The sequence below is a fragment of the Mandrillus leucophaeus genome, unplaced genomic scaffold (assembly GCF_000951045.1).
Source record: "Mandrillus leucophaeus isolate KB7577 unplaced genomic scaffold, Mleu.le_1.0 Scaffold360, whole genome shotgun sequence".
NCBI lineage: Eukaryota > Metazoa > Chordata > Mammalia > Primates > Cercopithecidae > Mandrillus > Mandrillus leucophaeus.
In genome coordinates this window covers 1,744,201-1,768,680 of record NW_012103810.1, presented here as the reverse complement: position 1 = coordinate 1,768,680, position 24,480 = coordinate 1,744,201, and the positions used below count along the sequence as shown (strand labels likewise).

Here is a 24,480-nt window from a genome sequence, read left to right as displayed (position 1 = left end):
AGACCCACACTTTCAGTTGCCTATCCAACATCTATGGCTGGATGTCTGAAAAGCATCTCAATCTTAATGTTTGTGTTCCTGATTCCACCCCTTCCTCTCAAAGCTCCTGCCCCAGTACTCTCTTAAGGATTTCCCAACTTCAGTTAATGGCAACTTCATTTTTGCAGCTGTAGGAGAAAAAAACACATTGAAGGTACCCTTAACTCCTCTCTCTCGCCCTCAGTAAATCCTGTTTGTTCTATCTCTAAAATATATTCAGAATAGGAGCTCTTGCCACCATCCTGGTCTGTGATGGTTAATTTTATGTGTCAACTTGGCTGGGCCATGGTGCCCAGCTATTTGGTCAAATAGTATTCTGAATGCTTCTATGAAGGTGTTTTTTGGATGAAATTAATGTCTAAATCAATGGACTTTGAAAAAAGCAGATTATATTACCCTTCATAATGTGGGTGGTCTAAATTCAATTAGTTGAAGTTTTTACTAAGACAAAGACTAATCTCCCCCTGAAAAAGAAGGAATTCTGCCAGGAGACCGCCTTTGGACTTGAATGGCAACTCTTTCTTGATTCTCCAGCTTGTCCTACTCCCTTAGATTTTAAACGCAACAAGCCTCTACAATTATGTGAGCCAATTCTTTACAATAAACCTCTCAATCTCTCTCTCTCTCTCTCCACACACACACCCCGCCCTCAAACTTGGCTGGTCATGTTTCTCTGGAGAACCCTAATACACAGTCTAAATCATCATTAACTCTCACACTGGCACTGTGGTAATCTTTTAGTTTTCTGTTTCTGAATTCCTGTCTTGCTGTAACTTACACCGAGCATGTTTTTTACAGTTTGTTTAGTGCAAGTTTGAATTATAGTTACAATAGTTAATAATTACTAGATTTTTATCTTGCTATGATTTATTAATTTATTGATGAAACACTGATTATCAATTATGAACCAAACATAAGAGCTATAAAAATAATTAGAACATGGATCTTGCCTGGAATCTGGGGAGTGTCTATATATATACACTATATATATAGGATCTATATAAGCAGATATAAATTTAAAAAATTATAATATAGTGTGATAAATACAGTAATAAAGAATGAATAAAGTTCAAAGAAAGTATAACATCTACTTACATTAAAAAGTTGTTTTTTAGCATATGTTCTAATCTGTCCTTAATAAAAAGAAGACAAAAAATAAATTTTAAAAATACAATTTTATTCATTATGTATAATTAACACATTAAACAGTAGATGTATTGGGCTTTATCCACAAAACTAATTACCTTTTGGCCAGGAGCTATGAATTTGTGACAGAGTTCAACATCTTCAGGACAATTTGAGAGAACCATCATTGTTGTAGCCTTGAAGAGTTCCTCTATAACCTAAGAGAAATGAAACAGAATCACCTGACACGTAAGCAATTTTACATGAAAAACTCGTTCAGGTATCAATAAGGACTGCACTCCAGGTTTTAGCAACTATAAATCCACTAAGTCTTTTAATCCTTGAATGTACCATGAAAAATTGGTTCAGTTTTCCAGGCATCTCAATTTCCTTGGTGTGTGGCAGGGAGGAAGAAAAAAGGAAATGTTTTAATCTTATGTTGACAGTTTCAATACTGGTAAAGAAATGAGATGTCAAATGAACAGCTATAACTGATCAATGTCTCTCCAAATTTCAACAAACTCACTTGTAGAATTAGGGTAATAACAGCACCTAACTTACAGGATGTTTGAGAGAATTAAATGAGATAAACCATGTGTCACACTTAGCTTAGTACTGGTTCAGAGAAGCACACAACAAACATCAGTTCTTGTCAACAGTAAGAACATTCTGAAAAGTGGTTTATTCACTCACTGATAAATGAAAGTCAACTTTAAAATTACAGAAATGATGATATATCGAAATATAAATATATACATTTTTTGCTTTGCTAATGGCCAAAATAAAAATAACATGAAGCAGCATACAGCAAAAATCAGTATATAAGAACTTATTCTCAAGACTAGCCTGGGCAACATGGCAAAACTCTGTCTCTACAGAAAGAAAGAAGACAAATTAGCTGGGCATAGTGGTGTGCGCACCTGTAGTCCCAGCTCCTCAGGAGGCTGAGTTGGGAGGATCACTTGAGTCGGCGAGGTTGAGGCTGCAGTGAGCCATGATCATGCCACTGCCACCCCAGGCCAGGTGACATCTCAAAAAACAACAAAAAAAATTATTCTTCCATGGGTGCCCATAGGAGACTCGTAATAGAAACTTGTTCTTAGAAGGAAAAAGGTGACTGGAATGGAAAATATTTCTAAAATGTTTTTATTCACAACCAACATTCTTGGTTTTAAATCAATGAGACAGTATTAGGTCTTCTAAATGGTGTATTCACAAAGGTGCACATATGTATAAAGTACAGGCTGCCTTAAAGGCAGGTATTTTCTCTTCCTCTGTTGCATACTAGTAGATCCTCTTGAGGGTGGAAGCATAGCGAAGGCATAATTGTCAATGGAAGTACATTAACATAGTCAGATATAGGAAAACACTTAAATACCAGTGACAACCAGATCTATTTTATGATGTTTCAGTCATTGTTAGTGTTATTTATTTATTTATTTATGAGACAAGGTCTTGCTCTGTCACCCAGGTTGGAAGGCAGTGGTATAATCATAGCTCACTGCTGCCTTGATCTCTCAGGCTCAAGAGATTCTCCTGCCTCAGCCAACTATGTAACTGGGACCACAGGCATGCACCATCACATCCAGCTGATTTTTTGTTTTTTATTACAGATGAGGTCTCGCTGTATTGCCCAGACTGGTCTCGAACTCTTAAGCTCAAGTGATCCTCCCTTCTCAGCCTCCCACAGTACAAATTAAAAATTTATGCAGCCAACAAACATATGGAAAAAAGCTCATCATCAGTGGTCATTAGAGAAATGTAAATAAAAACCACAATGAGATACCACCTTATGCCACTTAAAATGGCAATTATTAAGAAGTCAGGAAACAACAGATGCTAGCAAGGCTGTGGAGAAACAGGAATGCTTTTACATTGTTGGTGGGAGTGTCAATTAGTTCAACCATTGCGAAGACAGTGTGGCGATTTCTTAAGAATGTAGAATCAGAAAAGCATTTGACCCAGCAATCCCATTACTGGGTATGTACCCAAAGGATTTGAAATCATTCTACTTTATAAAGACACATGAACACATGTTTATTGCAGTACTATTTGCAACAGCAAAGACTTGGAATCAACCCAAATGCCCATCAATGATAGACTGGATACTGTATACACCACGGAATACTATGCAGCCATGAAAAAGAATGAGTTCGTGTCCTTTGCAGGGACACGGATGAGCTGGAAGCCATTATTCTAGGCAAACTAACGAACAGAAAACCAAACACCACGTGTTCTCACTCACAAGTGGGAGCTGAACAATGAGAACACATGGACACAGGGAGGGGAACATCACACACTGGGGCCTGTCAGGGGATGGTGGGCAAGGGGAGGGAGAGCATTAGCACAAATACCTAATGCATGTGGGGCTTAAAACCTAGATGATGGGTTGATAGGTGCAGCAAACCACCATGGCACATGTATACCTAGGTAACAAACCTGCACATTCTGCACATGTATCCCAGAACTTAAAAGTAAAACAAAAACAAAAACAAAAACAACACAACACAAAACAACACAACGCAACTCTGGTCAGAATACAAAGAGCAACTCAGAAAAATAAACAATGATAGGTGGACTGGGAACTAGTCAACTTGATTAATAATCTGAAATGGAGATGAATTTTAGTTCCATTTTTACCTCCTTTGTCTCCTGGTTTTGATTTGGGGGTAAAACATTGATCTGTTTAGTAGGCATAGGAAGCAAAACTTCTGGAAGAAAGCTCCTACTACTAGTCTGGTAAAGTCCCTGTAGGATAGGGTGTTTACAGGAAAATCCTTGGTTGTTTTGTCCCCCACTCTTTTCTCTCTTCTGTTCCTGGCCAGAAGGTAGCCCCAGCTGTGGAGTGGCACTGTTAGGGTGAGTGGCACAAGCACCTAAAACTCCAAGACAAGACCTGCTTCTCCAACAGAGGAACTGGGAAAGGGAGACTGCTGTCTGAAGAGTGTGGATGTGGGTAATCTCTATTATTATTATTACTATTTTTTGAGATGGAGTCTTGCTCTTATCACCCAGGCTGGAGTGCAGTGGCACGATCTCGGCTCACGGCAATCTCCGCCTCCCAGGTTCAAGTGATTCTCATGCCACAGCCTCCCGAGTACCTGGGATCACAGGCGCGTGCCACCATGCCCAGCTAATTTTTGTATTTTTAGTAGAGACAGGGTTTCACCATGCTGGCCAGATTGGTCTCGAACTCCTGACCTCAGGTGATCTGCCCGCCTCGGCCTCCCAAAGTGCTGGGATTACAGGCATGAGCCACTCTGCACCCAGCCCGTTATTAATATTTTTTTTGAATGTTTTCTCTTGCCAGTTTGACCCAATGGTGGCCACAGTCACCTGGAAATGAATAACATGGTGGCGACTAAGACCTGGGAGAAATCTGTCTTTCTGGCCAGAGAAACCAAAATGGGGGGCTTCAGGTAGCCAGACAGTGTGAAGGAAATTCTGAAGAATAGGAGAAGCTGACCCTCTAATTGTGTATGAAGTAACACAAGGCTAGGGTTCACCTCCAAGCAATGTATATGTGAAACAGACCCAAAGAAGCCCAGTGAAAGCTTCTGACAATGAACTACAATATAAATCACTGTGCAATTTCCAGACTAACTATGAGTAGCACATACATCAGAAAGACTCAAATAGCATAGCAGAGGCTTTGAAAACTTAACTGACGTGGAAACCAACGCCAATAGAAAGTAAGATAAAACTTACAGTCTGAATCTAACCAGTTTAATAACTGCTAAAAACAACAACAAAAATAATTCCATTTCCAAAGGATTTTAACAGAACCCAGAGAAACATCCAGGATATAATTAAAAATTACCGGACATACAAAGAACCAGGAAAATCTTATGAATTCTCATGAGAAAAAATAATCAATAGATACATATACACAGAAGACTCAAATATTGAAATTATCTGACAATTTAAAACAGGTATTATAACCATCTTCCACAGGTAAACGAAACATTCTTAAACAGAAAGATAGAACTTCTCAGTGGAGAAAAAGAAACTAAAAATAAATAAAAATTTTAGAATTGGAAAATATGTGAAAGAAAAATTTCACAGGATGGGCTCATTATCACAATGAAGATAAAAGAGGAAAGAATTAGTAAGTTTGAAGACAGTTCAGCTGAAATGCCCCCCACTCTGAATTACAGAAAGAAAAAATACTAGCCAGGCATGGTGGCTCATGCCTGTAATCCCAGCACTTTGGGAGTCTGAGGTGGGCGGATCACTTGAGGTCCGGAGTTCAAGACCAGCCCAGCCAACATGGTGAAACCCCGTCTCTACTAAAAGTACAAAAATTAGTCGGGTGTGGAGGCGGGTGCCTGTAATCCCAGCTACTCAGGAGGCTGAGGCAGGAGAAATGCTTGAACCCGGGAGGTGGAGGTTGCAGTGAGCTAAAATCGTGCCACTGCACTCCAGCCTGGGCAACAGAGTGAGACTCTGTCAAGAAAGACAGAAAGACAGAAAGGCAGGCAAGAAGGCAGGAAGGCAAGAAAGCAAGAAAGCAAGCAAGCAAGCAAGACAGACTCATTAATAATAAGCAGAGCATCACAGCACCATGGGACGGTATCAAAAGGTTTTATATTCGTGTTATTGGAGTACCAGAAGCAGAAAAGACAAAAAAAAGGCACAGAAAAAAACATGTGAAAAAATAATGGCTGAAAACTCCCCCAAGTTGGCTAAAGACATATTCAAGGAGCTCGCTAAACCACAAACAGGATAAACTCAAAGAAAATTATACCTAGACACATCATAATCCATGAGCTGAAAACCAAAGACAAAGAAAAAAATCTTTAAAGAAACCAGAGAAAAATGACCCTTTACACTGGAACAATAATTCAAGACTGGATTTATTCTCAAACACTACAGAGGTCAAAAGATAGACTATATTTAAAGTGCTGAAAGAAAACAACTGTCAAGCCAAAATTCTATATCCTGTGGAAGCATCTTTCAGAAATGACAATAACATTTAAAAATTATCAAATGAAGAAAAACTAAGAGAAGTGATTGCCAGCAGAAATGCTTTTAAATGTTCAAGGAAATTCTTTAGGCTGAAGGAAAGTGACCAGAGAAGGAAATCTGAAACTTGAGTAATGAAAGAACAACAGAAACAGTAATTTACTATTACTACCAAATGTAGGTAAATATAACAGATGTTTTTTTCTCTTCTAAAATTCTTTAAAATACATACGGTGATTGAGAGCAAAAATTCAAACATCAGCAGAGGTTTTCAACGTATGTGAATTGTGATTGGCAGAATAATATTTATCCCTCTGCCAAAGCTGTCCATGCTCCAATTCCAGAACCCATGAGTATGTTAGCCTACCTGGTAAAAGAAACTGTGTATGTGTGATTAAGAATCTTTAAAGGATGAGATTATTCTAGATTATGTGGTGGGACTAATGTAATCACAAGGATCCTTTACGTGAAAGAGGGAGGCATGAGGGTGAGAGTTAGAAAGATTTGAAGATGATACCTTGCTGGTTTTTAAGGTCTGTGAGCCAAAGAATGCAGGTAGTCTCTAGAAAATGCAAGAGGCAAGGGACCTAATTCTCTCCTGAAGCCTCCAAGGGGAATGCAACTCTGCTGACACCTTTTAGCAGCGTTGGATTTTAGACCAGTAAAATCCACTTTGGACTTCTCACCTCCAGAAGAATACTACAATAATAAATTCAAGTTGTTTTAACCCACCAGGTTTGTGGTGACGTGTTACAGCAGCAATAGGAAATTAACACATAGAACTTGTAATGCATATGGCAACTATCAGACAAAGGGGTGAAGGCACAGGGAAATATATAGCAGTAAGACTGTTGTTTTACCTGAAGTGGTAAAATATTAAATAGAATATGGAACAGAATAGAGGATTCAGAAATAGATCCACATATGTAAGACCAACTGATTTTTGACAAAGACCCAAAAGCAATTCAATAGACGAAGTTTAGCTAACAGCCTTTTCAACAAATGGTGCTGGAGCAAGAAGTTATCCAGAGGTAGAAAGGAAAGGGGAGAGACAAGAGAGGAAAGGAAAGGAAGGGACAAGAACTTCTATGTCTCACGTTACACAAAAATTAACTCAAAATAGATCATAGACTTACATGAAAAACATAAAGCTAAAGCTATAAAACATCATAAAATCCTTGAGATCTAGGGCTAGGTAAAGAGTTCTTAGACTTGACACAAAAATTAAGTCTTAGCACAATCCATTAAAGAAAAAATGATAAACTAGATGTCATCAAAATTAAGAGAATGAAAAGCCAAGTTACTGACTAGGAGAACACAGTCAGACACCACACATCCAACAAGGAATAGTAGCTAGAATATATAAAGAACTCTCCAAACTCAACAGTGAAAAAAACAAGCAAGCCATATGGAAAATGGGCAATAAAAATACATTTCACAGAAGATGACACATAGATGGCCAGTAAGTACACGAAGAGATGCTCAACATCAATAAGCATTAGGGAAATGCAAATTTAAACCACAATGAGATACTAATACACAGCTCTTAGAATGGCTTAAAACCACCACACATGCCTGACAGTACTTGGTACTGATGAAGAACTAGAACAAGTAAAACTTCCATACATTGCTGTAGGAATGCAAGATGGAACAGTCACTTTGGAATACAGATTTCCTTCCTATAAAATGAAAGAACCTTTATAATTTATATAAGGAACATAAGTAATCATGGACTTTGGTATCCATAATGGCGGGGAGTGGGGAGGGTCCGGAAACCAATGCCTTCTGGATACCAAGAGATAACTCCACTTAGGAGTAAATTTAACCAAGGACATAAAAGATCTGTATAATGAAAACTATAAAACATCACATCAAACACTGACCTAGTAATTCCACTCCTAGGAATTTACCCAAGAGAAATCAGTCTGGGTGGCTGTGGCTCACACATGTAATCCCAACACTTTAGGAGGATGAGAGGCAGGAGGATCCCTTGGGCCCAGGAGTTTGAGACCAGCCTGGGCAACATGGTGAGATCCTGTCTCTACAAAAAATTTAAAAAATAGCACCTGTAGTCCTAGCTTCTTGAGAGGCTGAGGTGGGAGGATCACTTGAGCTCCAGGAGTTCATGGCTGAAGTGGGCTACGACTGCACCATTGCACTCCAGCCTAGGTGACAGAGTGAGACTCTGCCTCAAAAAACAAAAAAACAGAGAGAAATGAAATTTTACATTCATACAAAACCTGCACATAAATATTTACGGCAACTTTGTTTGTTACTTTCAAAAACAGAATAAACTAAATGTCCTTCAACTGGTGAACGGATAAATCAAAACTGCTTCAGATAGCTATTATGCAAGTCTCAGGGAGTAATGTCACTGAAGCTACAGCCTTGCCCAGGCCCACGCCATCTAAAGCCACTGAACAAGTAACTGTTTTCTCTGGGATCACTGATCTCTCTGGGGTAGTCCAACCCTTTTTAATTAGTTCCTGACTTATTTTGGAATATATCTGAGATAACACCAGCTAAGGTAGTACAAGATAATGTTCTAAATAAAATGTGTGATCTTCTGGTTCACAGTATTCCTGGACATTAATCACCAAAGCTTAAGAAACTAGCCTAAAAATCCATCAGTCAAGACATCTACAGATAAAAACAAAGTGAAGAAATGGAAGAAAAAGAGAAAATGAGGTGGGGCATGCTGACTCATGCCTGTAATCCCAGAACTTTGGGAGACTGAGGCAGACGGATGGCTTGAGCTCAGGAGTTTAAGACCAACCTGGGCAACCTGGTGAAACCTCATTTCTACCAAAAAATTAGTTGGGCATGGTGGTTTGTGCCTATAGAACTAGTTACTCGGGAGGTTGAGGTGGGAGGATGGCTTGAGCCCAGAAGCGGAGGCTGCAGTGAGCTAAGAGTGCACCACTGCACTCCACCCTGGGAGACAAGGGTAAGACCCTGTCTCAAAAAAAGAAAGAAGAAAGAAAAAAAAGAAAAGAAAGGAAAGAAAGAAAGGAAAAGAAAATGAAATAAAGAAATGACTAATTATAAACATTAAGTTTAGACTGAAATGCTCCATTTGAAATATTTAAAGCAGAATAAAATAATTTCATGGCATTGTTGACTGAATGCAAAGGTGAAAATCCGTAACTGAATTCTGCTCACACTTACTAAAAAGGTATGTAGCTTAACCTATTTATTCCTCAATGTTTTTACTAATATAACTGAGAAAAATAAACAATATCTTGCAACCCTGTCATATGGTAAAATATAACTGTAGAACAAAAATTAATAAAGAATTAGGAGGTGAAAGCTACTTAATGAATGCACACTGAAAGCTACTTAAGGAATGCACACTGACTCCTTCTGAAGCTCAGATCCTGAATTCCTACAGTCCAGAATATGGTTGTTCAACAGCGGCACTACTGATATTTTGGGCCAGCTAATTACTGGGGAGAAGGTGGTTGTGCACTTCAGATTGCTGAATAGCACTCCTGCCTTTACCAACTACATGCGAGTAATGACCACTCTCTCCCTTCCCTGCCCATTCCCTAATAGGGATAACCAAAAATGTCTCATGGGGACTGAACCAAAATGCTCAGTGGGAAGTGTGAAGAGGGTATGGAAGTGAAATGCTACATTGTGTGGTCAGAATGCCCCTTCAGGGCCAGGTGCCCTATACAGGAATCCAGGAATATTATTAACTGCTGACGGTTTATAGTTGAGTGCTTCATCAGGAACTGTCAAGATCCAAAGGTGCTGCCTTACTCAAGGTTATGCCCCTTCCAGTGGCTAATCACGTCCAATGACTGGTTGATATGGGAAGGCACAAAGTGCTACCCCCCTGCCTTCCGATGGGACAACTGGAAAGGACCATTCCAGTTCCAAGAAGAGGCTAAGGCCTCTGTTTGTAAGTGCATCACAGTTCACTCTTCCTACTGTTCAATGTGACATTTTTCCTTTCCTTACGAATGCTGTTCTCAAGAGCACTCCCCAATAACGCCCCTGCCCACACATCTCTGCCCTAGAGTTCTGTTTACTAGGAAATCCAATTCAAGACAGGGTAATAAAATAATTAGTCTGTTCTATTTGTGATATATATGGTATTTATGTTTTAAGTGGAAATAGGTCATTTACTGGGTAAGAGTAGAAAGATATATAAATGAATAGAAACGAGAGCTGATGAAAATCACTAAAATAAACATCCCATAATTACAAATCCAAACAAGATAGTGACCACAATGCTTCTGAATAGACAATTCATAATTTAACAGTTAACAATTCCTGGGTATTTATTCAGTGCCATAAATTATGCTAAGTACTTCATATATATGTATATAATAGATACATACTATATATATAATCTGTCCAATCTTCTCAAGTAGCCTATAAAGTAGGAATTTTTATTCCTATGTATTGGAATTTTGATGAGGACACTGAGGCCTAGAGAGATTAAGTCCTTTGTCTAAGTTGGTCACATAGCACGAGAGTGGTTAAGCATCAAATCTTGGCCCATCCAATTCCACTGGTGTACAGTGTCTGGATTATGTCTACAGCCTCCTAACAAGGCCTCTCTACTGTCATCTACCTCTAAATCATTATTCATATTGCTGCTAAAAAGATGTGTCTAAAATACAGCTCTGACCTTCATTTTCCAACTTAGAACTCTTGCTCCTTAAATTTTGGGTAAAGTTCAAACTCCTTACCATGGCGTTGAAACACGAGGTCTTTCATGATCTGCTGCCTGACCATGACCTTCTCTCTAGCCTTATCCCCTGCTTAACTGAGCTGACAGCTCCTGTGGATGCTTTCTAATATAGCTACATAGGGGTTTACGTAAGTATTACAGACATTTATATAATTATAAAGATGCTTGGTTTATTTTCCTAGCAAATCAGAGCTACTATTTAGTGAACCTGCTTGTGTTCCACACCTCGTGCTATGTGCTTTATATTATATACACAATTCCATTTACCCTCACATAACCTTAGGAGTAAGTGTAATATTTCTCATTTTAGAGTTGAGGAACCTAAAGATCATGAAAGTCAGGGAACTTCACAGCAAAGCTAATGGCAGAGCTGGGATATAAACTTAAATCTGTCTGACTCTTATATTTTAAACTATTACAGTAAAGGCATTTAGTAAGTGTTTATTAAGTAGTTCTCCCTTCTTTTCACTTTATGAATACCTGTAACACATAAATGTCTGAGGTAAAAATATATACAGAAACATTTTAATGTCACAGATACATGCTATTTTAAAACTTGTGTACCTACCTGCATGAGATCTTGAAGGCTGTTAACAAAAGAAATCTCTGCTTCTACCATATAAAACTCTGCCAGGTGCCTCCGGCTCTGAGAATTTTCAGCTCGGAAGGTCGGACCAAAGGTAAACACTTGAGTAAAAGCTCTGCAATTCAAGATTAAGAGAATAAAAATAGAATTCACATGATTAATTTTAAGGATTTAAAATATTCACTGAGCTCTTACGGAAATAAAAACAAGCTTCGTGTGCCTCTGTCTTGTCCACAGACTCACACATATTTGCTGTTATATATTTCTCTAATGGGTGATAATAATAGTTTCATTAAAAATGTTACATTGAGGCTGGGCACAGTGGCTCAGGTCTGTAATCCTAGCACTTCCTGGGAAGACTGCTTAAACTTACGAGTTCAAGACCAGCCTGGGAAACATGGTGAAAATTTACGTCTACAAAAAATCTTTTAAAATAGCTGGGTATGATGGCCTGTGCCTATAGTTCCAGCTACTTGGGAGGCTGAGGCAGGAGGATCGTTTGAGCCCAGGAGGTTGAGGCCACAGCGAGCCATGTTCATGCCACTGCATTCTGGCCTGGGCGAGAGTGAGATCCTGTCTAAATAAAAAAATAAAAAAATAAAAAAATAAAAAATAAAAAAAAGAAAAAAAAAAAAAGAAAAAAGAAAAAAAAAAGTTACATTTATAGAAACCATTTTATCCTGAAGGAATCTGCAACTGCTTCACAAATCCTATGGTTTTACTAAATATAGAAACATAACCACTTCTGGGTACACTCTACTGCAGCTGCCTTAAACAGCAGGCAACTACATTTCACAGCAATAAAGAACAAAGTAAAGAAAAAAACACCACAGCCCAAGAAACCACACAGAAAACCTAGATAATAACAGCGAAAACTAGAATTTCATGTAGATAAGGTGTGTTCATTTATTTTTTAAACACATGAAAAAAGAACATCAGATACATATAGCAGTTCAGCTTGTTCAAGGGCCACTCAAGTCCTTCGCGACCACCCAAGTCTTTCAGTCAATGGCGAATGACCCCTGAAATTTGGAGGTGAGAGATTATGAGGAACTACTTTATTCCCTTGATTCCGGGGGACTATAGCTCAACCATCCAAATGGGGAGAAAGATCCCTTATTCTTAAATTCCTATAGTGAAGTAGACACTACATCTGTCATTCTTTAATACTTATTGTTTCCCTCACATTCAAACCAAGTAACAGCTGAGATTAGATCAAGCATGTATGAAGTAATAAATATTTCTTGAGGACTTAACCTTTAAATGTTAAGGTTTTGTTAGAACAAAACAAGCTGTTTGAGGTTCCTTAGCTATGATCCTGAGCACACCTAATCTGTCATTTAGCCAAATAATATTAAGATCAGAAAACTTAGTGTAGAAAATAGATGGATTATGTATCTATATATTAGTTTTGTTTTTTTTTTTTTTTTTTTAGTAAAGATACTCTGGGAAAGGAAACAAAGTAACTATGGTAAAAACCAAGGGATTTATTTTTCTCTCAATTGCCATTTCAGTAAGACCCAATTGGTAGAAGCTTAGGAATTTACATTTTGGTTCTACAGCTACCTTCCTAAGACCATGATCTGCTAACCTCTGAGAACCTTAGTTTTTATTGAAAAAATAAACACTAGGAGCTCAAAAATATTACTATGGTTGCCTTTCTTCCAAGATTCAGCTACAGACTTGCCTACTAGAATGTTTCTGAAAAGACTAAACCTACCTTGTGCAAAATGAAAATTTTGACCCTGTTCCCCAAAACAAAAGACAAAATGAACAGTCCTGACTTTATTTTTATATTTCCTCCAGCTCTGTTAATCTCAGTTAATCCACCTACTCAACCAAGACAGATCCCACATTCCCCAACTTATCACATGGCCCTTATCATTTTGATCACAAAATTTAGTTGTTTACATCTCGGAAAACTCTGAAATCTCGCAGCTCTTCTCTATCTCCACAGCTACTGTCAGTGTAAACCTTTGTCTCCTGCTTAGAAAACAACAGCTTTTAAACTGGTGTCTGGCACCTGTCTTCCTCTAGTCCCAAACTACAGGTTTCCAAACTCAAATCTGATTATGTCAGCCCTAATTTTGAAATCTTCAATGATTCCTTAGTACCAAAGAATAAAATTCCAACTCCTAATTTCAACTCAGTTCTTTCCCACACACCCTTTCCTCCAGCCACTCTGAAGACCTTCTCCCTTCCTAGCGTGCCCCACGCATGCCCTTAGGTTTTTGCATAGGCTGTTCCCTACCCTGTATTGCCTCCTCCACTGCTCCTCTACCCTCCAAATGGAAAATTCCCATTCATCCTTTAAGACTTGGCTCAACTGTCACTTCCTCTCTGAATCCTTACCACTGCCCCAAATTTATTGCTCCTTCTTGTATATTATGATAACACTTTTTCATGTTTATTATATAGAACATATCACTTTGAAATGTAACTATTTATCTTTCTCCCCCAAAACACTATAACATTTTCCAGAACAGGAACCATGTTTTATTCATATTCGCATCTCTAGTGCCTAAGATAAAACAGGTGCTCATGCTGAATGAATGAGTACTAATGATGATGATAGGCTTCCTCAGTTGTAAACTAAAAAGCACATCCTCACAAACAGTAACATTACAAACATAGAAAAATACTCAGATATATGTCACTGAGGCTCTCTCAGTACCTAAAAGGGGTCAAACAATCCAGGTCTGGTCCAAACAATAAATTCAATAATTAGAAGGCCCTAAGTTTCCAATCTCTGACTGTGCCATCTCTAGGTAGGCTGGCAATAGTATAGTACATCTAAATAAGTAAAATGACATTTCTGGTACTTTATCACAAGAAATTGTGTGTATACTTATGGAGCATAGGATGCTCAAAGATGAGCAGCAATAGGAATTTTTAAATTTTACAATGGTTAATGATTTTCCCTGGCAACACAGGGCAAGGTCTCTAGTGTAAAATGCAGAAAAGGCTCAATAACTTTTATTTCAATTATAGTAAGGATCAGGCTCTGACTGAGGTATCCAAGAGTTAAATATCATTTTGATAGAGCAAGAACTAATGACCACAGTGCTTCCTCTGAAGTTACAGAGTGATAAAATGAACTGGAAGGTATGTTGAAAAATTGCGTAAGAAAGCATCTAATCTTTAAGCAGATAAATGTTTAAATAATTCAATAATGATCACACTATGTCAGTATCCAAAGACATTGTTTAGTATCAAGTGTTCTATTATACGTAATAGTAGCAGTAGCAGTAGCAGTAGCAGTAGCAGTACTACTGGCCACCATTATGGAGTGATCATCATGGGCCAAGCACTAAATGGCCAAGAACCTTAGAGTTAATCCCTTCATAGTTAACTCAATCTAAGTATGTATTCATACATTTATCTTCCAGAATAAGAAACTGCAGTTCAGAGAGGTTAAGCAGCTTTCCCAAAAGTCAAAGTCATAGCTTAGTAAATGGAAGCCAGACTCAAATCCACATTTCTGACTCTAATGCTCATAGCCTTAACCATGATATTAACAATAATGATGCTCAAAACAACATTGCAAACTCAGAAAATTAGAAAGAAAAATTTTTAGTATATTCCCCCTTCTCAAAGATAACTAGGGTAAGCAGTTTGGCATATTATGAATAGCTTGTTTTATGTGTTAAAATACTGCTCTCTAGAACGTTATCTTTATGAAAATAATGAGAATGACATATTCTCATCAATACTTTGTAATCTTTAGCAAGTTATCTAGCTTTTCTGGTCTTCAAATTCTTATAGGAATTGGGGTTGGGGGCAGCTTGGCATTGATCTCTATTATCTTTTGCAGTAATTTTGTCTCTAGGTGCCTGTGGAATCACTTCTAGTTTAATTTGTTGATTTCTTTCTTTTTTCCTATCTTCCACAGACATGGAAGCCATTTGCAGCAAAGATTGAACCAACCAACATTTAAAATAAAATCTGAGAACAAGGCCATTTCAAAAATAAGATACAAAACCAGGTGAAAGGCCAGTATGGCTCTGAGAAGAGACCAGGAGAAAAAGAAAACACTTGGCACTAAGAATCATTCTTGTGCCAAATTATGAAGACAGGAAAGCTATATAAGGAAAATCCATGAGCTTGGAGTTAATGTTTAGTATAACAAAAGTACATTCAATACACATCAACCAAGATAGCTACAAAAATGGCTCTTTGGAAAATAAAAAGCAAAATTGCAAAAAAAAGTTCTACAAAGTTCACTTTTTCCAGTGTGTAGAGTCTTATGAAGCCCTCAAGATGGCAAATAGATTAATATAAAGTGGTCACTGATTGCCTGGCCATTTATTCTTTCTGACCCTGAAATTTCACAGCGAATCTTAACATTCTGAAAGAACAGAGGAACTGCTGTTCTTTAGTTTGGGAAGAACTTATTCAGCTTAAGATTGATCAGCAACTTTCACTACACCCTTCCTAAACCACCCCCAACCTCCGTATCACTTTTCTACTGTTAGTTTAGTAAAAGTTCATTGACCTTAAATGAACTCCCAGAAAACTTTTAAACTGGATTTTAAAAGTTTTTGCCAAGTGCTTCTCTCATCATTCAGAAAATGATCGTCTATTTTACTACTGTTTTGTGTTCACTGGATTGTCAATACTGTGACATATTTTGCATTCATTATTTCTACCTGCCTAACAGAGTAGATTCCAGATACCTCCTTTTCAGCTTTCCCTTATCCCTCTATCATGCAATACACTTGGTGGAAAGGGATTATAAAAGAGATGCAGCCTTCACCGTTTCAATAATCAAGTCATGTCAAGATGCCTTAGGGAGGGTGCATTCTAAATTCTAAAAATTCTTACCTTTATTGCCAAAAACTTGTGCCAAATAATTTCCTTTAACATGTTCTTAATACTTTATCTGGAACTGAACTTGAGACCCAAGCAAAATTTAATCTAAATTGTATGATGAAACACCAAGTTTGACAGAGTCTGACAACAATCCTGCTAAAGGGGGTAGAACATTAGCTAACCATCTGAGGAGATGACATGTGAAAAGAACATTTTAGCAAAGCAGACACCAACACATAGGTCCTAAGGTAGGAAGGAGCCTGACATGTTTAAAGAATTTAAAGAACAGGTGTAGGCCAGTAGCAGGATCAATGGTAAGAGATGGTGGAAAGGACCAGAACATGTAGGGCCTTCCTTGTAACCACAGTAAGCAGTGACCAGATTTTATCTGATACACATGGAAATACCCTCACCTCTTGAAACATTTAACACTATTTTCCTAGTATTCTCCTAGTTTTCCTTCTAAATACTGCTCTGACCTCTGTTTCTGCCTCCTTTTGCATGCCACTTTAGCTGTTCATTAAGCAGTAGCATTCCTCCAAAGTTACTCCTAGAACCTCTAACTTTTCTCATGATACTTTTCCTTATATGATCTCTCTTGGCCAATGATTTCAGTTAACCACTTACTTGCATACACATATTTATACCTTCTAACCAGCCCTCCTCTGTAAGTTCCAAAAGTATATATCCATCTGCTTATTTGGTCCTTTCACTTGTCACAAACTGATCTCATGCCTCCCCCCAGCTTCCACTTTGATTTCAGTCACCTCCCAATCTTCCTAGGCCAATCTTCTCAATATGCTCTTTTTTTTTCCTGTTGGTTTGGTGAAAAAACTAATATGCTCTTTAATAACACCATGTACTACTTACTGTTCACAGCACCTTTCAAAATAAAACATTTACATCAATTGATGTGATTATTTAACATCCATCTCCATTAGACTGGAAATTTCATGAGTGACTCTCTCTCTCTCTCTCTCTCTCTCTATATATATATATATTTTGGTTCATTATGGCATCCTCATCCTCAGTCTTAATCCAATGCCCAACACGTACTAGTCAATATTTGTCAAATAAGTAATTCATTTTCTATAAAATATGCTGATCCCCAAATTGCATTTTTTAAGAGATGGGGTCTCCTATGTTGCCCAGACTGGACTCCTGGGATCAAGTGACCCTCCTGCCTCAGGCTCCCAAGAAAGTGGAACTACACATGCACACTATGGCACCCAGCTTCCCAAATGAATATTTGCAACAGCACTGGGATGGGATTAAGGGTAGAAGAGGAAGGTAAATAGAATATCAATTACTAAACAGAAAATACTGCTGTTCTGTGAAATTATTGTTCACAAAAGGCACTAGACAATAACAGCATCAGTTTTTTAAAACTGTCACATATTTTTGCTCTGTCAACAAGAAAATCCTTGAAAAGGACTAGAGAGGGTAAGCTGCTCTAATTAGAAAAATTTTTTAATTAACTGTAATATTACTACAAGAAAATAATTATCCTCGTCTATTCTATGTAAACACAGCAGTACATGATTCTTTGGCTCCTGCCTGAGTGAAATGCCACTTCATTCCTGCCACAGTGGACTCTTCAGGACTGACTGACTGGATATGGGGTCTTAGAAAATAACATTATTCTAAAAGGTCACAAATCCGTTCTTTCTAATTGAGTATTTATCCTTATGTCTCAATAAGACACCTTTCAAAAACAGGTATATAATTATACAAAAAACTACCTTTCAAAAACAGGTATATAATTCTATCAACTGCACTTACTCGTGTTGAGATTACCCCTCTTATATTTCTCATATTTAGAGGTCCTTGCTCTGAGGACCACTAAAGAGAACAACATGTCAGTACTTTACTTCAGTCACATGTACTACATAGCATTTAAGTGTCATTCAAGTTTACAAGTATTTCAAAGGTTCCCTTTTCTTAGGCCTGATACTACGAGGTAGAGAAGTCATTATGGCATTGAATTATCAACAATTTCCCGGACTCCAGTCCTGTCCAGATGACTCACTTTTTTAAGGTTACAGTACTGATTAAGAACATGTAGTCTAAAGACCTCAGTTGAAATCATGGCTCCTCCACTTAGGAACAAACTAAGTTCTTAATTTCTGTAAGATTCAATTTCCCCATGCAAAAATGAGGGTGAGTATATAAATGTCATGGAGGTTATTATAAAGATGAAATGAAATAAAATACATCAAAAGGTTAACCTAATACCAACTATATGGTAAGAGAACAAATGGATCAAAGTTACTTTTTGTCTCCTTCCTTTCCATTGGGATACAGTTGGCATTTGCTTAATTTTTTTTTTTTTTGAGACAGGGTCTTGCTGTATCACCCAGGCTGGAGTGCAGGGGCACAAACACAGTTCACTGCAGCCTCAACCTCCTGGGCTCAAGTAATCCTCCTGCCCCAGCCTCTTGAGTAGCGAAGACCACAACTATGTGCCACCCAGCCCAGCTAATTAAAAATCTTTTTATAGATGGGGGTCTCACCATGTTGTAAAGATCCCTTTACACTTCAAATTATTGTAGATCTCAAAGAAATTTGGTTTATCTAGGTTGTATCTACCAATGTTTACTATAAAAACTATGTTTGTGTTACTTAAAAATAATGACAAGGCCGCACATGGTGGCTCATGCCTGTAATCCAAACACTTTGGAAGGCTGACGCGGGTGGATCGTTTGAGGCCAGGATTTGAGACCAGACTGGGCAACATGGTGAAACCCCATCCCTACAAAAAATACAAAAATTAGCCAAGCAAGGCGGCCTGCACCTTTAGTCCCAGCTAGTTGGGAGGCTGAGGCAGGAGGACTGATTGAGTCTGGGAGGTTGAGGCTGCAGTGAGCTATGATAATGCGACTGTGCTCCAGCCCAGGTGACAGAGCGAGACCCTGTCTCAAAAAAAAAACAAAAACAAAACACACAAAACAAAAACAATGACACGTCCATTATGTGTTACAAATAACATACTTTTTATGAAACATAATTTTTCCCCAAAACAAAAAAATTAGTAAGTGGAGTGACACTGCTTTATACTTTTATAAGTTTCTTTAATGTCTGGCTTAACAAAAGGTGGCTAGATTCTCATATCTACTTTTGCATTCAATCTGATGCACTATCACATGCCACAAAGACTGGAAAACACTGTATATATACTCTTGAGACAATGAGAATGAAAAAGGCAATTACTGTCTTAGTATTATGAAAATTGTTTCAACTTCAAGGATTCCCCTGAGAGGATGTGAAGCCCCAGAGATACCCAGACCATATGCTGAGAACCACTACCTTTGGCAATGGTTCTTAACGAGGAGTATTAGTTCAGGGCTCTACCTCTGAAGACCTCTATTCAAAAAGTCTAAGAAGGATCCTGGTCATGGATATATTTAAAAGCTCCACTAGTAATTATGATGTGAATCCCTAATAAAGAACTACTGCCCTAAAGAAAGTTTAGACCTCTAATTAATATACTTTTAAAAAAGATTTTTGATGGCTAAATTTTGAAAATAAAAAATAACAATGTTGGCAAGGATATAGAGAAACTCCTTGTATACTGTTGGTGGGAATGTGAAATTGTATAACTGTTATGGAAAACAATTTGGTGGTTCCTCAATAAATTAAACATAGAATGACCCAACAATTTCCTCCTGAATATACACCTCAAAGAAATAATAAAGACAAGTATTCAAACAAAACTTTGTACACAAATGTTCATAGTGGCATTATATAGATAGCCAGAAAGTAGAAATAACCCCAATATTCATCAGTGAATGAATGAATAACCTAAATGTGGTATATTCATACAATGGAATAATTTTCAGCCATAAAAACGAAATACTGATACACGCTATAACATGGATGGAAACACTAGGCTAAGTGAAAGAAGCTACACACCAAAGGCCACATACTATATGATTTCCTGTATATGAAATATCCAGAATAGGCAAATCTATAAAAACAGAAAGCAGAAAGTGGTTGCCAGGATTGGGTGGGGAGGAAATGGACAGTACATTATTTTACGTGAGTTGCTATAACAAAATATCACAGACTGGGTGACTTAAACAACAGAAATTAATTTTTCTGCAGTTCTAGAGGCCAGAAATTCAAGACCAAAGTGACAGCAGGATTGGTTTCTGGTGAGGCCTCTCTTTCAGGTTTGCTGAAGGCTGCCTTCTTGATATGTCTTCATGTGGATTTTCCTCTGTGCACAAGCACTCCTGGTGTCTCTTCCTATATGGACACCAGTCATACTGGATTAGGGTTCCACCCTTATGTCCTCAAACAACATTACTTTTTAATGGTACTATCTTCAAATACAATCACATAGGAGTTAGGACAACACAATATATGAATCCTGGGGGAGAGGCAATTCAGTACATAACAGAGATTAACTGTTTTATGGGTATGGGACTTCCTTTTGGGGTGATGGAAATGTTCTGGAACTAGATAGTGATGTTGGTTGTACAATGTCACTATTGGTAAATTTTATCTTATGTATATTTTGCCACAATACATTTTTTAAAAGTTGACTGAGGCCGGGCATGGCGGCTCACGCCTGTAATCCCAGCACTTTGGGAGGCTGAGGCAGGTGAATCAGCTGAGGCTGTGAGGAGTTCGACATCAGCCTGGCCAACATGGTGAAATCTTGCCTCTACTAAAAATACAAAAATTAGCCAGGCGTTGCTATAACAAAATATCACAGACTGGGTGGCTTAAACAACAGAAATTAATTTTCCTGCAGTTCTAGAGGCTGGAAATCCAAGACCAAAGTGACAAGTGGCATACCCCTGTAATTCCAACTACTTGGGAGGCTGAGGCACAAGAAGTGCTTGAACCCAGGAGGCTCAGGTTGCAGTGAGCCGAGACCACACCACTGCACTCCAGCCTGGACGACAGAGCCAGACTTCATCTCAAAAAAAAAAAAAAAAAATGTTGGATGATGAGACTGTCTATCAAGCACTTTACACACGTTCATTTCATCCTTGCTACCGTATAAGAGAGGTGATTTCATTCCATTTTATAACTTCAGAAACTGAGACTTACATAAGTTAGTAAATAGTCCAGAGCATCAAGCCAAAGCTGCTTTAACATAAGCAGTCCAAATCCATGGCCCACTTACTGTACTGCTGCAAGGGTGCAGTCTTAAAAAGTAAAAAGTTCAGCACAGATGCTGAATGGTACCACTGAGCATCTGTGCTCTACTTTTTAAAGTACAAAACATGTGCAAAGAGAGGTTCTGTATTTTAAATGTCACTGTCCTCTGGGTGGTTTCTGCCCCTCTGGACAACTTGGTTATTCCATTCTTGGCGGCCGTTCTTTGTTCACCTTTCTTCCACCATCCCTTACTTGCTTCTTTCCTGTCTTATTCTTTCTCCTATATATAGTTATTTAGTAGTAGAAAGGAACAGTCATTAATAAGCACTGATGGTCAATCAGGTACATTTTCATTCTCTTTCTTTTTTTCTGAGACTGAGTCTTGCTCTATGGCTAGGTTGGAGTACAGTGGCACAATCTTAGCTCACTGCAACCTCCTGCTCCTGCGTTCAAGTGATTTTCATACCTCAGCCTCTGAGCAGCTAGGATTACAGGCACGTGCCACCACACCTGGCTAATTTTTATATTTTTAGTAGATATGGGGTTTTGTCACATTGGCCAGGCTGGTCTCAAACTCCTGGCCTTAAGTGATCTGCCCACCTCGGCCTCCCAAAGTGTTGAGATTACAGGAATTAGCCACCATACCCAGTCAGGATACATTTTCATTCTATTTTATGATTTACAAAATGGTAACATATCCAATATACTTTATAGCACTTCTCAACTATGGGCAGCTTCTTCCCTTCCCCCGGGGGCAGCTTCTTCCCTTCCCCCGCCTACCTTCTTTAGCTACTTTCAAGTCTAGAGCCATTCTGGAGCATTGTGGAGCCCACAAGGTTGGACTTATGCAAAAGGAGGCTTTGTTATAAATGCTTAGATGACCTAGAGCAGTGATTCTCAAGTTTTAACATGCATTAGATTGACCAGAGGCTTGTGGAAACACAGTTTACTTGGCCCCACCCTACTTGGCCCCACCCCTAAACTGGTCATCTTTAGTAGGTCCAGGGTAGGCCTGAGAGTCTCCATTTCTACACATTCCAGGTGATGGTGATGCTGCTGGTCCAAGGACTACATGTTAAAAACCACTGATCCAGAGTGGTTTTCAGCCCTGGCTGCATAGTAGAATAACATATGGCACTACAGAAAACAATCCTGATGCCCAGTCCCACACCCAGATCAATTAAATCTCATTTTTCCTAAGGGGGATAGGGGAGTCAAGCTAATATATCCATATATTTTTTAAAAGATCCTGAAACATTCTAACATATAACCAGAGTTGAGAACCACTGATCAAATTCTTTTTTTTTTTTTTGAGACTGAGTCTTGCTCTGTCACCCAGACTGGAGTACAGTGATGCAATCTTGGCTCACTGTAACCCCCGCCTCCCAGGTTCAAGCCATTCTCCTGTCTCAGCCTCCCGAATAGCTGGAACTACAGGCGCGTGCCACCACGCCCAGCTAATTTTTGTAGTTTTAGTAGAGGCGGGGTTTCTCCATGTTGGCCAGGCTGGTCTCGAACTCCTGACCTCAGGTGATCCGCCCACGTCGGTGTCCCAAAGGGCTGGGATTACAGGCATGAGCCACTGTGCCCAACCTGATCTAGCTCTTTTAATTACCACTTATGATTGAAAGTAAAAGGCACAGATCATTGACATGAAAGGTATTATTTCATAAAAAGGGTACATTTGCATAGACCTATATACTATGAATAAAATAAACATTTTCTAATACTCTTGACAGACTCTAAATCAAACAGAGCTTGGTTTATGAACATAAAAGCACAAAGGAAGAACCATCAAAAACTAGAAATAGGCAAACTGCTTTTACAGGAGGAGTTAGCCTATAGAAATAATATATGAAAAATCCCTATTCATTTTCCCTGAATAGGAAGAGTAAGGGCGAGAAGGAGGAGGAAAAAGAGGAAAAATGGCATGCTCTGACACGCCAGGCCTCGTAGGCTGCATGAATACTAAAAATGAACACTCTCAATGATATGGATCATGGGATGACCCATACAAAAGGCAGAGAAACTCTGGGTTGAACTATTCAAACTGTTATCTCCATATTCCCAAGTTACATCCAACCCTCCACAGCTATATAGGAAATACCAGTATTATCAAATCACACATATATTTTGGCTAAGAAAGGCATGTAAGAAAATTTTTGAGATAACTCTTTCTACAGTAGTACCTAAAATACTGTCTGCCTAAAATTCAAATTTTTCCATTGAACTTCACACCACACTGTCATAAAGGAGAATCAGGCAGAAAGCCCAGAATAATTACCCAGTTGAAGAAACTAAATGAAAGTCCCTAAAGAATGTTCCAGAAACAAAAAACAAGTGTCTATCTCCTGATCTTTATCCTAATTCACATGCTAAATCTACCTCTTAAATGTGAAATAAGGCTGGCTTGGGTTTTGCATATTCTCCAACTGTAAAGATTTATGTGACACATGTCTGTTTATCCATCCCCTACACCTGTTTCATGTGGCAAAACATCAGCTTTTTTTTTTTTTTCGTGTAGGGTATATGAGGGAAATAAAATAGGAGTTGACATCAAAATAAATAAAATTAATGTGGCTAGCAACTAATACATGTGACTAAGCTTATGTGTTATCACCTTTTACTGGTGAGAGGGAAGGAAAACCATAACTGAATTTATTGGCAATTTTTTCTAAAGGAGCAAAGATAAAATTTCCTTTTATTTTCTGTAAAACACATACAAACATACACACAAACACACATACACGTGTTTTTTTTTCCCTACAGCACATCTTCTACAGCCTATGAGGCATTTCTATTACGTGGTTCCCTAAAAACAAGCAAATATAACATCGATGAAGAGAGAAATTTAATCTGCTCCTATTCATCAACTTTAGGGTGATCACAGGTCTTGGTTTGCCCAGGAAAAATCCATTTTATGCTGACTGCTCCAGCATAACTGTCACCAGCCCTCCCTTTCGCTCTTTAAAGTGTCCTTGTTTAGATGCCCTAGCTCTGCCCCAAAACTGCACTTAAGGTTGTTAGTGGGTTTCAGTGAAGTAAAATGCACAGAAATGTTTCCGTGGTTTCTATAATTCATGTACATAGATCACAGGCAAACTTTTACAATTTCGACTAAAAAAAAAAAAAAAAA

The 24,480-nt window shown here is 38.3% G+C and overlaps 1 protein-coding gene across 2 annotated transcripts in view; it reads right to left on the bottom strand.

Annotated features, from left to right (window-relative positions):
* The window catches only part of NARS2 (asparaginyl-tRNA synthetase 2, mitochondrial (putative)), a 149,729-nt gene that overhangs the window by 43,382 nt on the left and 81,867 nt on the right, over nucleotides 1–24,480 (bottom strand). For both annotated transcript variants that reach the window (XM_011989701.1, XM_011989702.1), the window contains exons 7-9: nucleotides 11,403–11,535; nucleotides 1,284–1,382; nucleotides 1,135–1,172 (exon numbers count right to left, since the gene is read on the bottom strand). In XM_011989701.1, coding sequence (XP_011845091.1) covers nucleotides 1,135–1,172; nucleotides 1,284–1,382; nucleotides 11,403–11,535 — 270 coding nt within the window. The remainder of the gene's footprint in view (nucleotides 1–1,134; nucleotides 1,173–1,283; nucleotides 1,383–11,402; nucleotides 11,536–24,480) is intronic.